This window comes from Ascaphus truei, chromosome 4 (assembly GCF_040206685.1).
Source record: "Ascaphus truei isolate aAscTru1 chromosome 4, aAscTru1.hap1, whole genome shotgun sequence".
Classification (NCBI taxonomy): domain Eukaryota; kingdom Metazoa; phylum Chordata; class Amphibia; order Anura; family Ascaphidae; genus Ascaphus; species Ascaphus truei.
Genome location: NC_134486.1, coordinates 258,618,716 through 258,636,610, shown reverse-complemented (window position 1 = coordinate 258,636,610; position 17,895 = coordinate 258,618,716). Strand labels below are relative to the sequence as shown.

General features: G+C 40.1%; 1 protein-coding gene across 1 annotated transcript; it reads right to left on the bottom strand.

Annotated features, from left to right (window-relative positions):
• Positions 1-5,736: 5,736 nt before the first annotated feature.
• Positions 5,737-6,750, bottom strand: LOC142492064 (trace amine-associated receptor 4-like). Its single transcript, XM_075594785.1, has one exon. The coding sequence runs from the start codon at positions 6,748-6,750 to the stop codon at positions 5,737-5,739; it is 1,014 nt and encodes a 337-aa protein (XP_075450900.1).
• Positions 6,751-17,895: the final 11,145 nt, after the last annotated feature.

The window sequence follows — 17,895 nt, the reverse complement described above, 5'->3', positions numbered from 1 at the left end:
TTCGGGGGCTTAGCGTATAGACCATTGGCAGTTCTATTTGTAGTCGCATGTTCTGTGACGTATGGATGGATCAGGATAATGAAAACAGCTGGAAATAGTAATAGTAGTTGGCTGGCCTCATAGCGTCTCCTACACTGAGGGGATCAGCTCAGAAGGCGATTAACTGCCTAAATACAAGAAGGGAGAATAAGCAAACAATACTAAAAGTACATAGATAAAATAAAATAAAAGCACACAGTGATATTTGGGTAACAGATTAAAACGGTATATATAATAATAAATGAAAATGAAATAACAGCAGATGACTGGAAAAGGGTAAAATGAAATGCAGAATATATAAACATAAACATATAAAACATGTACATATATATATATATATATATATATATATATATATATATATATATATATATATATATATATATATATATATATATATATATATGAAATAAAATATAAGCTAAGGCGGAGAAGAGAAATGAACAACTCAAATAAGATGATATACAAATTCATAGGCTCATATCAACATGCCAGTGGATCGTCAAAGGAACATTGCACACCCCATGTATTCATTCATACCTGAGGGTAGCAGGGTCCCTAATTTGAGGATCCAGCGGCACTCACGTTGTAACAATAATCTTTCCAGATCGCCTCCCCTAATCCCCAGGGATACCTGGTCTATTGCAAAGACTTTTAATAAATCAGTGTTTGAGGCAAGTTTGAGTCTGGAATGTCTTGATACAGTTGTTAGTTTATGGCCATTCTTAAAGTCACGATCACTGTTTTTAATGTTACGCACGTGCTCTAACACGCGGAATCTTAATTCTCTAGTTGTCATTCCAATGTATATCATTGGGCATGAGCACTGTAGATAATACATTACCGCCTTAGACTTGCAATACAGTGGTATAATAAGACACTCACACAGGCCAATGTGAGTGTTCTCCTATCACGGGCCCGTGTGAGTATTTTTTATATCTCTTTTTACTCCCCTTCACCTCAAACATCAGGTGACTCCCAGGTTACATACACACAATTATCTGCAACTATTTGCGAGATATCTACAGACACAACCATCTGAAGCCCTGTATCAATCTCCTACATGGGCGATATCAAGATACCATGATAGGAGAACACTCACATTGGCCCGTGTGAGTGTCTTATTATACCACTGTATTGCAATAGTATATTGCTTTATCACCCTCCCCTACACCGCAGTTGCTGTATATTTGAATTGATCTAATCACCTTTTCATTTTCACGAGAGGAAAACCTCCTGGAAGGGGAAATCCATCTAACGAAGAAATCTGAAGGCACAACGAGGAAAGAAGATCCCACAGAAGGAGAACCTACATCCCAAAGAAGATTCGTGATCCCAAAGAAGATTCGTGATCCAAAGAAACCTTGATGTGATAGAACTTACACAAGGCCGTGTAAGTTATTTATTATTATTATTTTATTTTTCCACCTACATACACACACAATTGTATGTTCGCCTCCCATCTATGGAGTCCACTCTATAGACCGATACTTCAATAGAGGTGTTTCTCACCACATTGATCATCAGTCAAATAGGACATATCATCAACTTTCCTTTTCCTCAAATTGTGCTTCCCCATCTTTTCTTGTATTCCATTGTCATCAAGGGTCCTGGATAGATCCTGCTGGGGTTCCGAGTCACACGAGGACATCATAAGAACATTATTCTAAGGCTGTATTACACCCCCTTTTTTACTTCACCATCTAACTCTAACATCCTATACACATCTTATAGAGATAGCGCCCGGGTACTTTTCGAATGCATGTAATGACAGGCTGAACATGAGCGGCATTGTGTAAAGCCATTAATATGTTCCCTTGTGAGGAAGGTAGAGGATCTGCCGGGGGTATAGTGAGTATTGACCAACCTGTCACTTAAATTGGGTGCCCTACGGCTAACCAGATTGACTCTTTCACCCAAAATTTGTTTCAAATCCACATTAGTGGTGAGAATATGCCAATGTTTTTGAATAGCTTCTCTATACTTACACCAGTTGTGATCGTAAGTGCCGATGAAGCGTATGGTCGTATCCTCTGTTTTATGTTGTTTGTCACCCACTGTGCTTGTCAGGAGTGAAGAACGAGATCTCTCTTTAGTTTTTTATCTTCCCTTACCAATGGTGGATCTACTGTAGCCCTGTTCCCGGAAACGCGAGGTCATCTTCCTGGCCCTGACTTTAAAAGTCTGTTCTTGTGAACAGTTCCCCTTTAGACGCAGAAATTCACCGTATTTGATGTGCCGGATGGGCGCTGGATGCATGCAAGATTGAATTAGTTGATGTATTTTTACGGTGAATATCCGTACTAATGCTGCCATCCAGATCAATGTTTATTCTTACGTCCAAAAAGTCAACATAGTCAAGACCAATTGTACTAGTTAGCTTGATGTTCAAACTGTTGTGGTTGAGGCCCATGATGAATATCTTAAGGGCCACTGGTGACCCATCCCAAATAATAAAGACTTTCTTGTCAGCTCTCACCTTGACAAAGGCTGCCTGTGTGCAGCCGAAACGTTGGATTTATGCTGGATTAAATTTTTTACTTTGTGATAAGACCATGTGCCTGGACTATTCTCTTTACCCTGATACCACTTGGAGACCTGGTAGGACTACCCCCCTTGGTTTGTGGGCTCCGGCAGGTGACATTATAGTGCTTCATTGATTGTGTGCCAGATCACCTCTTTCTATTGTCTGCCTATTCTCCCCACTTATTGAAGTCCGCAAGGACATTGCAACAAATACAACGTCTCTTGAACAGAGTGTTTTTAAGCGTCATGTATCTGTGTTTTATTTGCAAAGGTGTACAAAAAGCTTTGACATTAAATGGCTTTGATATACTATAGAAAAAAATGTAACCTGATAATAAGAGATTACCTGTGGTCATGACATTTTCTAACATTTGTTTAGATATCAAAAGATTGTTTTTGAAACTCTGGCATATATTTGAATCCGAACAAAAATTATCTTAATTTACATGACAAAAACCTATCTTTACCTATAAACTAAATAAAAATCTCAAACTCCACGACCATTGAGAAATTGAAGTCATTGTTGCAGGGGTTATATGACATGTCACAGTAGATTTATTGAAGGCACACAATTTAAACATCCACACATAGGAACATCTCTTCGAATCAATCATTATGTTCATCTTTGATCAAGTTAATAACAATGATTTATACCTTACTTTAACCAAGTCTATCCTTTAGGGGATAGACTTTGCAGTCTTTTAAAACATATCTAATATAACACATTTAATATACAATATGTTTACCTACATGAATCTAGTTTTCTAGATATTATACAATTGTTAATACATTTATAAAATTATAATTTATGCATTTTCTATATTTATGTAACTTTAATTTGTAATTATGATAAAATGTTACTTTGAAATGTACACCAGGGTCACATAAATATATTTTATATCGTTCACTAACACATTTAGTCCACATTCAATGTTGCAATCTTGGCTTATGTTGTGCATATGAAATGATACATTGCACTTGTTCACTTTAAGAGATGCCATCTTTAATGTATTCACTGCATCTGGTGATGTCAGCACACCCACCCTGTCTGCCGATATATAAACAATTGTTTTTCATCACTGTTGTATCTTAACAAAGCGCCGTGTTTGGACCGAAATGTCGATCAGTCCACAAATAAAAGTTTTATATTTTTGCAATGACCTATGAAGAGCTGGCCTTTTAAATTGAGAATATATTGATGATGGAGGTTGAGAAGTTGGGTTTTATTATTTACGCATGCGTAGACCACTTCAACCTGGCGCGACACAGCATTGTACTGAAATATTTATGCACAAAGGTGGCTACGGTGTAATAGAATTCTCATTTCCCTTTAGAAAAGTGGCATATCTAACAGATAAACCAGATAACAGACAAATAGCATACCAAGGATAAACCAGTCACAGCTTTATTAAGTCAAGTACAACATATTCACATGAACATACATTAAAAGAACCTATGGATCCAGCCAGCTTGCTCTTTCATTACATACACAAGAGTGATCCCATTGACTTGTACCCCCATCGCCACTAGCCGCCCAGGCCAAATGCCACATATTTACACAAACATGCAAGTACAGTATGCTATAGTCGCCTGAGCCAGGCATGACAACGTCACTGTCCCCAACTAAGAGGTCTAACGCACCTCACTTAAAGGTGTCAATACTGAATGATTCCAACCCCTGGGTCACACTACGTCCTCCACAAAATCCCCTTAAGCTGTGACAATCATTTATTTTAACAACCAGCAACTCTAAAACCCTACTTCCCTGCTCCAACACAATCACTAAATAAAGGGAGGGAGGGTTGGAACTTCTCTGATGGGGGATCAGCATGAAGAGAGACAGGTGAGAATCCTACCCACATCCCATAAATAACCTCTATTACACCTTAGCCCCATTGACTTAGGAATCAAAAATCACCAGGGGAGTCATGATGCACACCCCGACCCTCACCCCCCTACTGGTCCAGGGCTTCTTTTGCTCAAATTTTTTAACAACATCTTTGCATGTGAAAATTTGTCTGCGATTCGAACAAATGAAAGTAATTGGCAGGATGAATTTTGATACATTCACCCTCCTCTATTAATAACCTCAGTATAGCATCACTCACTACAAGATTTATTGTTTTGTAGCTTAGTGCTTTTTAATGTTCATATTACTCATTTGTAAACATATATGATTATCTTTATGTTTTAGCAAAAAATGTCTGCTCTCTTTTTAATTCTTTATCTACCTGTATATGCATTTACATTTTTATCATCAAAGCCCAAGTAATATAAACACAATGACACTAGCGAGCTTTGTATAAAGCTGATATAATTTGTTTATATTCTTGAAATAACTGCTTTTGAGTTCTAGAGTCTAAAATATCACTAAAGAAAAGAAATCAATAAGGCAAGTTATAAAGGTCCTATTTTGCAGAAATCCCTTGCTCTATTGATAATATATTTAATATGGGTGGGCACTTTCACTCAATTTTTATTAACGGTTGTAAAAAATATTTGTATTTTGGACATATATTGGTTCTAAAAATGTACCGTTACTTCATGAATCTTAAGGATTTTGATTTTGTATTTGTTCTGGTATCACTTAACATAATACAAAAAAATATTTTTGCATCACACCTCGGAAGCTAGTTTGAGGTTTTAACATTGGACAGTGAGATGAATTCTACCTCTGACTTGATGTACTATATTTAACTGATGCAAAGATAGAATTTTGGTAATGATATCACTTTTCCTGCCTGTTATTTGCTATTACTAATCGATAACAACAAGAGCTTCACTACAACATATATAATTGCAACTACAGGTGCGCCGACGAGTATTCTAACACTTGCCTTAAACTTGCCTTGGAAAATCTGGGGCTATAACCAACAAGATCCAGGTACATGCTGCATACATGCTGCAATATTTCAGAGACATTTCTGCAGAGACTAATGGCCCATCAGATTAACATTGCAGGGGTCCCTGGCAGTCCCATTCAGTTTGAATGGGACTGCCAGGGACCCCCGCTGTTAATCCGATGGGCCATTAGTCTGCCTGCAGAAATGTTGCAGCACGTACCCAGCATGTTTTCAGCATGTACCCAGTATGTAACTGGGCCTTGTTGGTGATTGCCCCAGATTGGTTTTAGAATACTTGTCGGCACAACAGTACAAAACACATATCTATTTAAACTTTAAGTGACACATTTAAGGAAGATGAATCTACATTAAATATATTGCCTGTCATGATAAATCCAACTGATTTGCGAAACCATGGGTAAAACAAAGCATAGATTATGGGGTTAAGTGTGGAATTGATATAGCCCAGCCACAGAACAGCATTGTATATATCTTCAGATGTTGAGAAATTAAGATGAGGGTCTACTACAGTTACAGTAAAAAACGGTAGCCAGCACAAAATAAACACTCCCATAACTATACTTAATGTCTTTGCTGCTTTGCTTTCTCCCTTTAGGGATCTTTTACTCTTTGTGTGATTATGTATTAACTTGGCTTGTTTTCTTGCAACTGAGAAAATGTGAACGTAAATCCCTATCATCAGGGCACCTGGAATAAAGAAAGATATTAATGTAACAATTGCTGCCCACAGCTTGTTAAAGAGAAGAGAACAAGACCCGATGCAGGACACTGAGGCAACATAATCCTGTATTCCTTCAACGTTTACATTTGAGAAAACAACACCAAATGCATAAATACAGGGAACGGACCAGCTAATAAATAAACATACCTCTACCACAGAAGTTGTTATTATTCTAAAATAATGAAGTGGGTGGCACACTGCATAGTAACGGTCAACTGAAATAAAGAATAGGTGAAATATAGAGGTTGTACACAGCATCATATCGAAGCAACTGTGTATTTTACAGAATATATCTCCAAAATACCAGCATGAAGTGATAGATCTCACCATACTGTAAGGCATAACTAGCAGCCCAAGAAGGAAATCTGTAATTGCCAAGGATAAAATGAGGAAGTTGGTTGGAGTGTGGAGCTGTTTAAAATGAGAGACTGAAATGATGACCACAAGATTTCCCACAATTGTGAGGATTATAGCTCCAAACATGACGAAGCACATAGTTGAATAACTTGTAAGAGATCTGTTACTCTTAGGACATGAGCTATTCACAAAGTCAAAGCAATTGTTTATATTCGGCTCACTCCATAAATCAGATGAATTCATGATTTTATCATTCCCAATTATATTCAAAGCACTGTTAGAAAAAGAAAAAAAATGGAACAATTTTTAGTATCCTAAATCCCCAAATCTAATAATTTATTCATCACATTCGCTATACATATATATGATACAGTTTGCTCCATAACATAATACGGTACAAAAACATTTTTTTTTTTTTTGCATTAAAACTCTGAAGCTTGTTATTTTAGGTTTTGACACTGGACAGTGATCTCTTGAGTGAGATTTATTCCACCTACAACTTGGTGTATTTAACAGATGCAGAAATAAAGGAAAGCTGCACCACGTGAAGTGCAGTGTTGGAAATGTATATTCATTAGAATATTACACTTAGCAATACTATCTACTACAATAACCACTCACCAAATTGTTCATTGACATAAGCAGAACAAAGTTGATGCAAAGCTTCTTCATACATTTATGCTACACAACATGAAATTCATTTTTTTCGCCTTAAATTATCGAAATAATGCCAATTGACACATATATATATATATATATATATATATATATATATATATATATATATATATATATATAGGTAACAGAGCAGATGGCACACAAATACAGATGAAGACAGGTGCTTAGTCCCATATGAATGAATATAATCAAAGGCTCCTTACCAGGCAGACCAGAGAATCCAGGGAATCCAAAGTAGGCACAGCAAGGAAGAGACAGCACACTTATTTGCAAAAAGAATTGTATTAGTAAAGCAGGCACAAAACACCAACGTTTCGGTCCTAAAAACAGGACCTTTATCAAGGGAGTGCTTGCCCTTGATAAAGGTCCTGTTTTTAGGACCGAAACGTTGGTGTTTTGTGCCTGCTTTACTAATACAATTCTTTTTGCAAATAAGTGTGCTGTCTCTTCCTTGCTGTGCCTACTTTGGATTCCCTGGATTCTCTGGTCTGCCTGGTAAGGAGCCTTTGATTATTTATATATATATATATATATATATATATATATATATATATACACGCTTTTTTGCAATGTAATATCAATAACCTTATGATAATGTTGTTCACTGTCTTAGGTCTAATACGAGTATGTAGACAGAGGAGAAGAAAAGCTCCCTATTGAGTCGCACTAGAGAAACACCCCTGCTGAATTAAAAATAGATTTTATTAAACTAATTAAAATATGGTTGTAGTGAAGTGAACAAAGTACCGAATGATTAAAACAAATTAGAAATGAATAAACTGAGGTATCGGTGTTCTTGATCTAAATGCTAATTACGAACTGATAGTAGCTATTGTACACTATTTAGTTACCACAGTTATGCTATTGAATTAACTGTGGAAATAGCCACTTAATTATAATTGTTTAGTCGTCAGTCATCTGATCCCACATGGATAAGAGTGCTATTGTGTGATTGTGAGTGTGAGCTCAGAATGTCTAAATGAATGGTGGTATGTGGGGTGATTGTTATTGGTGGACAAATAGTGTTTAGATAAATCTAAATACGCTCTTAGCTATAGGTATATAGAGTCCACACCATTGTATAAACACATACCCTGTATCACCAGACCGACAGGTGCAGAAAATACTGAGCCTGTAGGTCTGTAATGGTGAAAACAACCAACATACATTGACCACACACTCCTATGTAGGAATTTAAAGCATATGGCTTAAATTCTCCTTAATGATAGGATTTAGCACTACAAATACATGAACATAGGATCAACATCAGAGCGTTGTGCTTCCCAAGGTGAAGGCTCCGAAACGCTCTGACAGGAAAATGCACCCGACCTCTCCGATTTAGCCTGCGCACCAGGAAGTGGCACGACTTTTACGTGTGCCGTATAATACATAATGTAGTATTGGCTAGGTTAATAAATGCAATAAACTCTAAAACAGTAATCTGCTGAATTACATCTACAGTACTGTATACACTATGGCATTTTCTTAGTAACTGTAGATTTGTGGAAAAAATATATAAACTAAATACATTTCCATCTTAAGAAATGATAGAAATTCATCATGCGCTACTTTGTGCATTATTTACAATTGCATCTTTTCAATTTGTATTCACTGACTTTAATTGTTTATTTTTTTTGTGTATATATATATATATATATATATATATATATATATATATATATGAACAACACAGAAGCAAGCCTGCAACAGACTAAATATAATGAAACCAAAATCAGTAGAATCGCCTATAAAGAAATAATAACAATAGGATACTGACGGTGCTGGGCATAAAGCATATACTGTATGAAAACAAAAATAGAAACAAAGTATCCCACGTAAAGCACTCTGGTGTAAACAAGTATAAATTTACGTGGGATACTTTGTTCTATTTTTGTTTTTATATATATATATATATATATATATATATATATATATATATACACTGGCGACACACTTTATTCGAGCTCGGCTAGTCCCACGAATTCGGGTATACCCGGGTGTATTGAGGTTTGTGACTGTTTTCTGCCCGAGTGCATTGGGTTATTTTCCAGGCAGGGATTGAAGCATTTTATTCCCGCTGGCTGCAATACTGCACAGTATATATATATATACTGCATTACAATTCATGAATTTATGCCATCTGGTAGACACGCGAAGCATTGCAGCCTATTAAATCCTAATCATTATCATTTAACAGATCAGCCGCCCGTCAGCCAGGCATGAACCATGGCTGGGAAGGCAAACGCAACGGGGCTTGTCAGAGGTGAGGAGCGGCGCATTCCAGGTATCTGCCAGGTACATACTGGGTATTTGCTCGAATAAAGTGTGTCGGTGCAGTATATATAGTTTTGAACTGTTATCATACTGGTATGTTGAATACTGTATTATATACTATGTCATCAAAATCACACTCTTAATGATTCTTCACATTTTCTAATGGAGATTATATTTATTTCTCTGTACCAATCAGAGCCCATTTGCATCTGCCTTTCTCTGATTGTTTGTTATTAAATATACTGTACATACTGTAATTGGCATTTGGCTACTTCAATGGTCATTTAAAATGCAGGCTCTGTAATGTATATTCTCTAAAGAAATCGATAAATACAATTCTAATCACTCTCTTCAACCTCATTCTACTATCATAATTGGGATCAGAAGAACTAATAGGTCAAGGAGATACTTATTTCTTACCACACCTTTTGGCCAAGTGAGACAAATGTTGCCTATGTGTATGTCATTTCTTTATGCCTCTACAGAAGGTATACAGTATGGTGAAAACAGAAAGATAATGTGAAATATATCGTGACTTGTAAAGAATTTTCACTTCCAGCAGTATAAAAACACACCATAAATTGTCTTTTAAAGTTTTGTTTATCATACATTTATCATACATTGAGTTACGTTATAATTACAGATTTGCTTATTGCTTATAAAAGAAAAACACTTACCTTTTTATGATTCTGTGGTTCACCTGTTTCAAAAACTTTGAGATATTTTAAAACCATCTATTTTTGAGTCCACATAACTGTAATTTATCATTCATTAAGAACAGTTCATCTCTTTGGTTAGATGAGTGGGATTTTATAAGAACAAAAGGTTTCCCAAAAGAATACAAGGTACTTCCCAGATGAGATGGAACAAGCGCACAACCAATTTCATCACTTTACAGTACACTCCCTAGTTCTGAAGATGTGTTGATTACATTTTCTCATTTAAAATTACAGCAAGGTGACCTTTTTAGCTCAGGTCTCTCTCTCTCTCTCTCTCTCTCTCTCTCTCTCTCCTTCTCTGTCTCTGTCTCTCTCTCTCTCTCTCTCTCTCTCTCTCTCTCTCTCTCTCTCTCTGTCTCTGTCTCTGTCTCTGTCTCTGTCTGTCTCTCTCTCTCTCTCTCTCTCTCTCTCTGTCTCTCTCTCTCTGTCTCTCTCTCTCTCTGTCTCTCTCTCTCTCTCTCTCTCTCTCTCTCTGTCTCTCTCTCTGTCTCTCTCTCTCTCTCTGTCTCTCTCTGTCTCTGTCTCTCTCTGTCTCTCTGTCCCGGGACCGCACTGAATGTGGCCTGGAAGGCTTAAAATTGAGGGTGGTTACATTGAAAAGAGGGCTTCAGTTTTATTGCTTTTCACCCATGCGGCCATGTGAAAGGTAAGGCCAGCTACATCTGTAGGTAATAGCTGCTCTAACCTTTCTACACATTCTACAGGTAGACTGAGATGATTAGTGTCATAATAAATAATAAATTCCCATTTGGCCATGCTTTGTTTATGTTTTAGTCTTTAAAAAAAATTCAGGTTTTGGTTGAACTTTCCCTTAAAGTTCCTTGATTTTTGCTTTAGTCATGATTTTGGATTTGGATACCATCCCAACTGTCAAGCATGGTGGTGGAAACATCATGTTATGAAGATGCTTCTCTTCAGAAGGGGCTGGGAAGCTTATCATGATTGAAGGGAGAATGGGTGGTACAAGGACAGGCGAATCCTTGAAGAAAACCTGTTTGAGTCAGCCTTGACACTGAAACTGGGGTGGAAATTCCTATTTCAGCAGGACAATGACTCAAAGCACAAAGTAAAAGACACACTGAAGTAGTTGCACAAGATGTTGAATTAATGTTCTTGAGTGTCTCAGTCAAAGTCCTGACTTGAATACTGCAAGAGGACATGTGCAGAGGTATGCAATGGAGACTTTTTTTAAGGTGAAATTAAATAAGGCTTTTATTGCGCCTGTTTCTTTAACACAAGAAAATCATCCAAACGTATGCAAATAAGGGGTCAAACAAAGCTTCTGTTCCTCTTGGGAGTATTTCTAGTTAAACCTATGCAGTCAACAACTCCCTTTAGATTAGCATGTCTCTCCTCTTGGAATCTGGGAAGAGTCCATCTGTGGTTTTGTGGCTTTCTTCAGTGCAGTGTAGATTTTTTGCCTGGATGTGTATCCCTTTAATTCTGGTCTCTGCTGCATGTGATTCTTTGTTTATGTTGCTCAGGCTGTTTGTAGGCAAAAAGCACAAAACAAATTTCACAGACAATCTCCGGAGCCCCTTTTAATTTCCAGGGCCACCTCAATCCCACTTCTGACACCATATGTAAGAGGATATGTGCAGAAGTATGCAATGGAGACTTTTTAAGGTGAAATTAAATAAGGCTTTTATTGCCCTGTTTCTTTAACAGAAGAAAATCATCCAAACGTATGCAAATAAGGGGTCAAACAAAGCTTCTGTTCCTCTTAGGAGTATTTCTAGTTAAACCTATGCAGTCAACAACTCCCATTAGATTAGCATGTCTCCCAGCCCCAAACATATGTCTTGATATGTGCAGATATACAAAAATTCTTAGAAAGTAAAGTCTTATCTGTTTCTTGTACTGGAAGGCTTCTTTGTTCTCCAGGTTTTAGAAGTCCTTTCCCCTGTGTCTTGCTGGCAGCGTGCAGTTTCTTCTGGCAGGCTCAAGACATCTGTTCCTATGGTCAGTCCCACAATTTGTGAGACTCAGGAAAAATCTCACTTCCTGTATCAAAGGCAGGCTTTTCTAACAAACCTAATCAGCCAGTTGGTGTTGTTAATTGACGACCAGCGGTTAACCACCACACTGCTGGATTAGAGGCACATTTCCTGAACAGGGATAAATCCCCTGTTACAAATACAATCGAACATTCATTGTGAAACTTGAAGATTGCAGTCCATCGACGATCCCCAACTTATGGGAATTAATTTTCCTGTGAAGATTGGGTAGAATTGTCACCATCCTACTATGCAAAGCAAGAAGAGACTTATCCAAAAGACTCATTGCAGTAATTGAAGCAAAATGTTATTCTACCAAGTACTAACTTCAGGAGCTGAATGCTTATGCAACCAGTAAATGTCATTTGTACATTTCCTTTGCTGACATTTAACCTCCTGCTCATACAGTATAACAGTTTTCCAAATGGGCTATAAATACTCATCAAGACCTCCTCTGTGAATACCCCTGATGAAGTTGGAGTACAAGCCGATGAAACGCTTAGGGTGCGTCATCACGTTGGACGTTGGTGGATCAGCTGTGGAGGATTCCCTGAGGGTGAAGCATCGGAATACAGAGAGGCCGTGTGCTTCACATCTGATGCATATCTGTTGAAAATATGGGTCTCTGTGTGAAGAACAAGTGTCACGATGCCCTACATCCGGGCCACGGTCCCCCATGGGACTCATTTATGCTGCCGAATTCATTATGTATGAGTGGGTCTTTGTGTTGTCAGAAGGAGTGATCCAGCTACCCCTGCATACGGAGCCTTACAGTACCTTTCCTGATGCAGGTTCCGACTCTTCACTACTGATTGATCAGGTACTCTGCATCCACACTGCCTAAACAGACTGTTTCTATTGCTCCAGGACACAAGGCTCCCAGCTGATGGGCACACAATTAAGTGTTGATCCTGGATCAGCATACATCGGGGCTATAACTGTCAGGAGTTAGAAATACACTTTCAACAACTGGAACTGTTTGCGTATGGGCACATAATATAATCTTCACCTATCTTCCTTGGAGGAATTATGTCTATAGTCACCAAAAGACACACACACAAATCAGAGACTCTATTAACCCTCAAGGTACATTCATCTCACTAAGAATACAGCATCCACAAGTCTGTTTTATATTGGTTTATTTCAATCGTGTTTTTCACTTATTTAAGTGGTCATATGTTGTCTGGTTACGCATTAAATTGTTATTAATATTCATGCATATAGGAGTGTGCGTTCATCAATCTGTTTTTTCACATTGTGACAGGGTGAATGAATGTCACCAGCCATATACCTGGCAAACCTATGTTTAGGCTTGCAGTGCAGCAGTGACGACGTTAAGTTGGGAAGGGCTGCTTAATTAGTCTGACATCAGCTGCATGATCAAGGTGTTTTAAAACCCCCAGGCTGTGCACACATGCAGGCTAGCTGGTCAGGAGAGAGGACTGAAATACTGAGGAGATTACTGGTAGAAGGTCTGTTTGCAAAGTACATGTTTTATGAACTGTCTGTGTCCTGCATGCTGAAGAGAAGCTGCTTTGTTTGCCATGCTGAAGAGAAGCTATTTTGTTTTGACTGCTGAAGAGAAGCTATTTTGTTTTGTGTGCTGTATGTTTTTTTAAAGGCTCAACAAATAAGCCGTGTCAAGAGACCCCGCGTGTGTAGTTGCATGTATCCTGCAACACACATGTTTTCAGGAATTGGTTATTCCTTGATGAGCTGCCTTCTCACCTTGCTTTTATACATATATCTGTATTCTTTTAGCCATAGTTCCATTAATACATCATTAGTTATGGTAATTTATCCTACACTTTGTGCATACACTAATACATTATAACTGTATATTTTGTGTGCTAGTTTAAATTTATATATTTATTACACACACATACACAGTATTTATAACAATCCTGCAACAGATTACAGATTCAATATGAAATCCGAGTTTGGATTCTTAAAAATCCATCCAGCTTGTATTCAATTATGGCTTTTTAAGTACCCAATCCACAGACAAATTTCTGAGAAACTAATTGGGACTGGTTCACCTATCTCTAGTAATGTGTACATGTATATATTATTACTGGGTCAGACGCATCCTGGGGTTAAAGTTGACAAAAAGGGTCAAGGTAGGAAGCAGGAAAAGTAGAAGCCAGTTTCTAAAACTTTTTGTAGATTTTTCCAAGCTTACACAATTTGGGCCAGTGTCATTTTGTAGAAAAGAAATGCCTCAAAAATGTTTTTCGCTATACCAGAATCTGGGTATTATTTGGATGATGTTCAGTATAATATGCATGGGGAACAGGTGTGGTGAAAATAGGACATGCAGTTCCTTCAATAATGTGCAGTGCAGCCATTTGTTTTGGGATTGTAAGGACATAGATTTATGGTTATCTTTCTATCCCTTATGACACCACAAATGTCATCACATTTTTAAACGTAGACCGGTGGGTCTCGGCAAAAAAGCTTTCACCATTTGGTCATAAGAGGTTTTACTAGCTCTTCAATGAGAGATTTTGCAAAGTTCTAGGATCATACAAATATAAGCATGAATATTCAAACTATGAAGCACTCACTCAGCTCTACGGTGCTTCAGGAAAGACAAAGGACAAGGGAGTAAGACATTTGGGGGAGAGGTTGGTAGTAAAAGCAAAGATGTGAGTGAGCATTGCAGGGATGGAACCTTGGCTATAGAACTATATGGATAGAGAGGTGGCAGAATTGATTAACAAAGAGTTCTTGGAAGGATTTCATGTTGACTTCAGAGAACCGGACATTCCAGGTGTTTTTGTTAACTTTACATTTGGTTTGGGAGAATGGTGGGCTGTAACAACCGGGGAGTCACGCCGCGCTCGGCGTGCTCCCCACTCACCGGCATCATCGCAAGGTCCCCCCGTGCCACGCAATCAGCCTCCCTACGATCGCCGCCGCACTAAGGTGCACGCGTGCATGCCAGCATCATCCAAATAGTGCCAGCTCTGGGCGCGCACCCGGCCACTCGCTCGGAAGCGTGGCCACACACGGATGCATGCTCCAGCCTTTTAAAGGCACAACTACCCGGACGGCACTATGCAATCAGATGCAGGCACATTACTCTGTCCTCCCTAGCTCCACCCCAGGGAGCTCATCTGGACCTATCTCCTGTCTCAGCCTGGTGCATTCACACAACTCCACATTGCTGCCCTGCCATTGATCCCTCTCACCTACATATGCTCTTCTGTGTCGCTGGCTCCTCGGCTGAGCATAGAACCAGTTGTTGTTCTCATCACTCTCTGCCTCCCTAGTCCTGTCTTGTCTTGCAGTTCCATCCTTGTGTACCGAACTGGCTTCCTCCTCGACTTCTCCCCACCTCTGGCATCCGACCTTGGCATACGGCAATCGACTACTCCGCTCTTTCCGCTCTTTCCGCTCCCGACCTTGGCATACGGCAATACGACTACTCCGCTCTCTCCGCTCCTGATATTGGCTTACGGTAATCTGACTACGTCTCTCTCTCTAACCCCAGATTTGGCAAACAGTACCCACTACTATCCGTACCTCTCCTGCCCCGGCCTGGACATCCAGACCATTCTACACTCAAGATGTGCCCTCGTGGCTGTGGGTGGCGTTATATCCTTTCCCACCTCAGCACCGTGGTCCCGCCTCGTTTGTGGTGAGCACAGCCTGACATGGGCATATTAAGGAGAATGTTATGATGAAAGTGCAAGCTGGGCAATTTACTACCCCACCTATTGAGGGTTTGAGTGTCACCAATGTGAGTGGTTCACAAGAAGGAGCCTAGAAAATGTGGAATAATTCATCACCTGAACCATAAGGGCATTCAGTCAATGACTAGAGATGAGCAAATACAATTTGTGGATTTGGATCTATATCACTCTCTCTTTTGCAGGGCACCTAGGGGCCTATTCACAAAGTGGTTTAATGGGCGATTAATGCCCTTATAGCGTAATACTGCCTTATCTGCTATTCACAAAGCAGTGATAAGTGCAGTATCGTGCTATAATGGCTTTTTAATGCCCATTAACAGCCAGAAGCAAAAAAGTCGTCCGATATGCCAAAAAAAAAAACAAAAGCACATTTTTTGCCAGTAATAGCTATTCAGTGATACGTTTATCGGTCTATATAAAAAGTTTGAGAAATGCATAAAAGCATTTTTTTTTCACAGGATTGAAACCCCAGCGGGTGTCCGGTGTCAGTAATCAGCATTCTCCGCGCTCCCCACACAGAGCACTCTCTTCTCACAGGGAGTCCCTGGACACACAACTCAACCCTACCTTACCGCTCTCCGTTGCTCCCCGCCCCTGCCATCATCGCGGGATCACTCCCCTCGGTGCCTCCCTGTCTTCCCATCCCCAACATCCCTTCTGGAGTACCAGCCGTAGATGAACATTTCTTCCCTCCAAACTGCATGGTCCAGGATTCAGTCTACCCTTCTCGACTCCTCCCGCAGATCGAAACTACAGGCCGATCGTCGTCGTCGTTCGGCGCCCAGTTACAAGCCAGGCGATTTGCTATGGCTCTCCTCTAAGAATATCCACCTCAAGGTACCATCTCCAAAATTGGCACCTAAGTTCTTGGGTCCCTTCCCTATTTGTGAACAAATCAATCCTGTGGCATTCCGGCTCCAACTACCACACAGTATGAAGATTCCCAATGTCTTTCATGTGTCCCTCTTAAAACCATTCATTACCAGTCACTTCTTTCTGGATCAGACTCGTAAGCCAGACCCTATTACTGTCCAAAATAACGAGGAATACGAAGTTCACTTTCTTTTGGATTCTCGCCTATCCAGGGGCCAGCTCCAGTTCTTGGTGCAGTGGAAGGGCTTTGGCCCTGAAGAGAGATCCTGGGTACCTTTAAAGGACATTCACGCCCCGACCCTTCTTAAGTCCTTCAGGAAAAAGTTTACAGAGAAACCTTTCATGGACCATCCTGGGGCCGTTCCTAAGGGGGTGGGGGGTACTGTCAGGAATCGGCGTTCTCCGAGCTCCCCACACAGAGCACTCTCTTCTCTCACACAGTGTGCCCTGGACACACAACTCAACCCTACCTTACTGGTCTCCGCGGCTCCCCGCCCCTGCCGCCATCGCGGGATCACTCCCCTCGGCGATTCCTCTGCTCAGCACCGGGCGTGTCCATGGCCTCCCACGCGCACACCTGCACCCTCCTCTTGCGTGGTCCACGCACGTACACACGTTACGGAGCATGCTCATTCTGCACACTCTTCTTCCTTTCCCCCGGACCTCAGGCTCCGCCCCCGAACGCCGCACGGGCATACTCAGGTTACCAACAAGACTCACCTGGTTTGTTATGCCTGCACCAATCTGCAGTGTCTCCCTGTAGCTCTTCCTGTTTCGCCCCCGTTCCTGATTGGATCTCCCTGCTTTATCTAGCTCCTCTCTATTCTCAGTCTTTGCTCGACATAGTCTCTGTATGGAAGTACTTCAGGATTCTCTCAGTGTTTTCACAGGTTCTGACGCGGCTTGTACGACTACCCCCTCTGGCTCTCGATCTCGGCACTCCTCGGACAATGCTCACTCTGGTAACCCCTTGAACACGGCTTGGACTACAACCTATCTCCGCTCTCCACTCCCTGACCTCGGCAAGGCATTCATCATTCTATCTCTACAACCGGTACCGGCAAGTATTGTCTACCTTACTACACCTGGCCTGGCAACACTTTATACCACACTCCGGACACGCTCCCTTTGCTGCGGGTGCGTGTATTA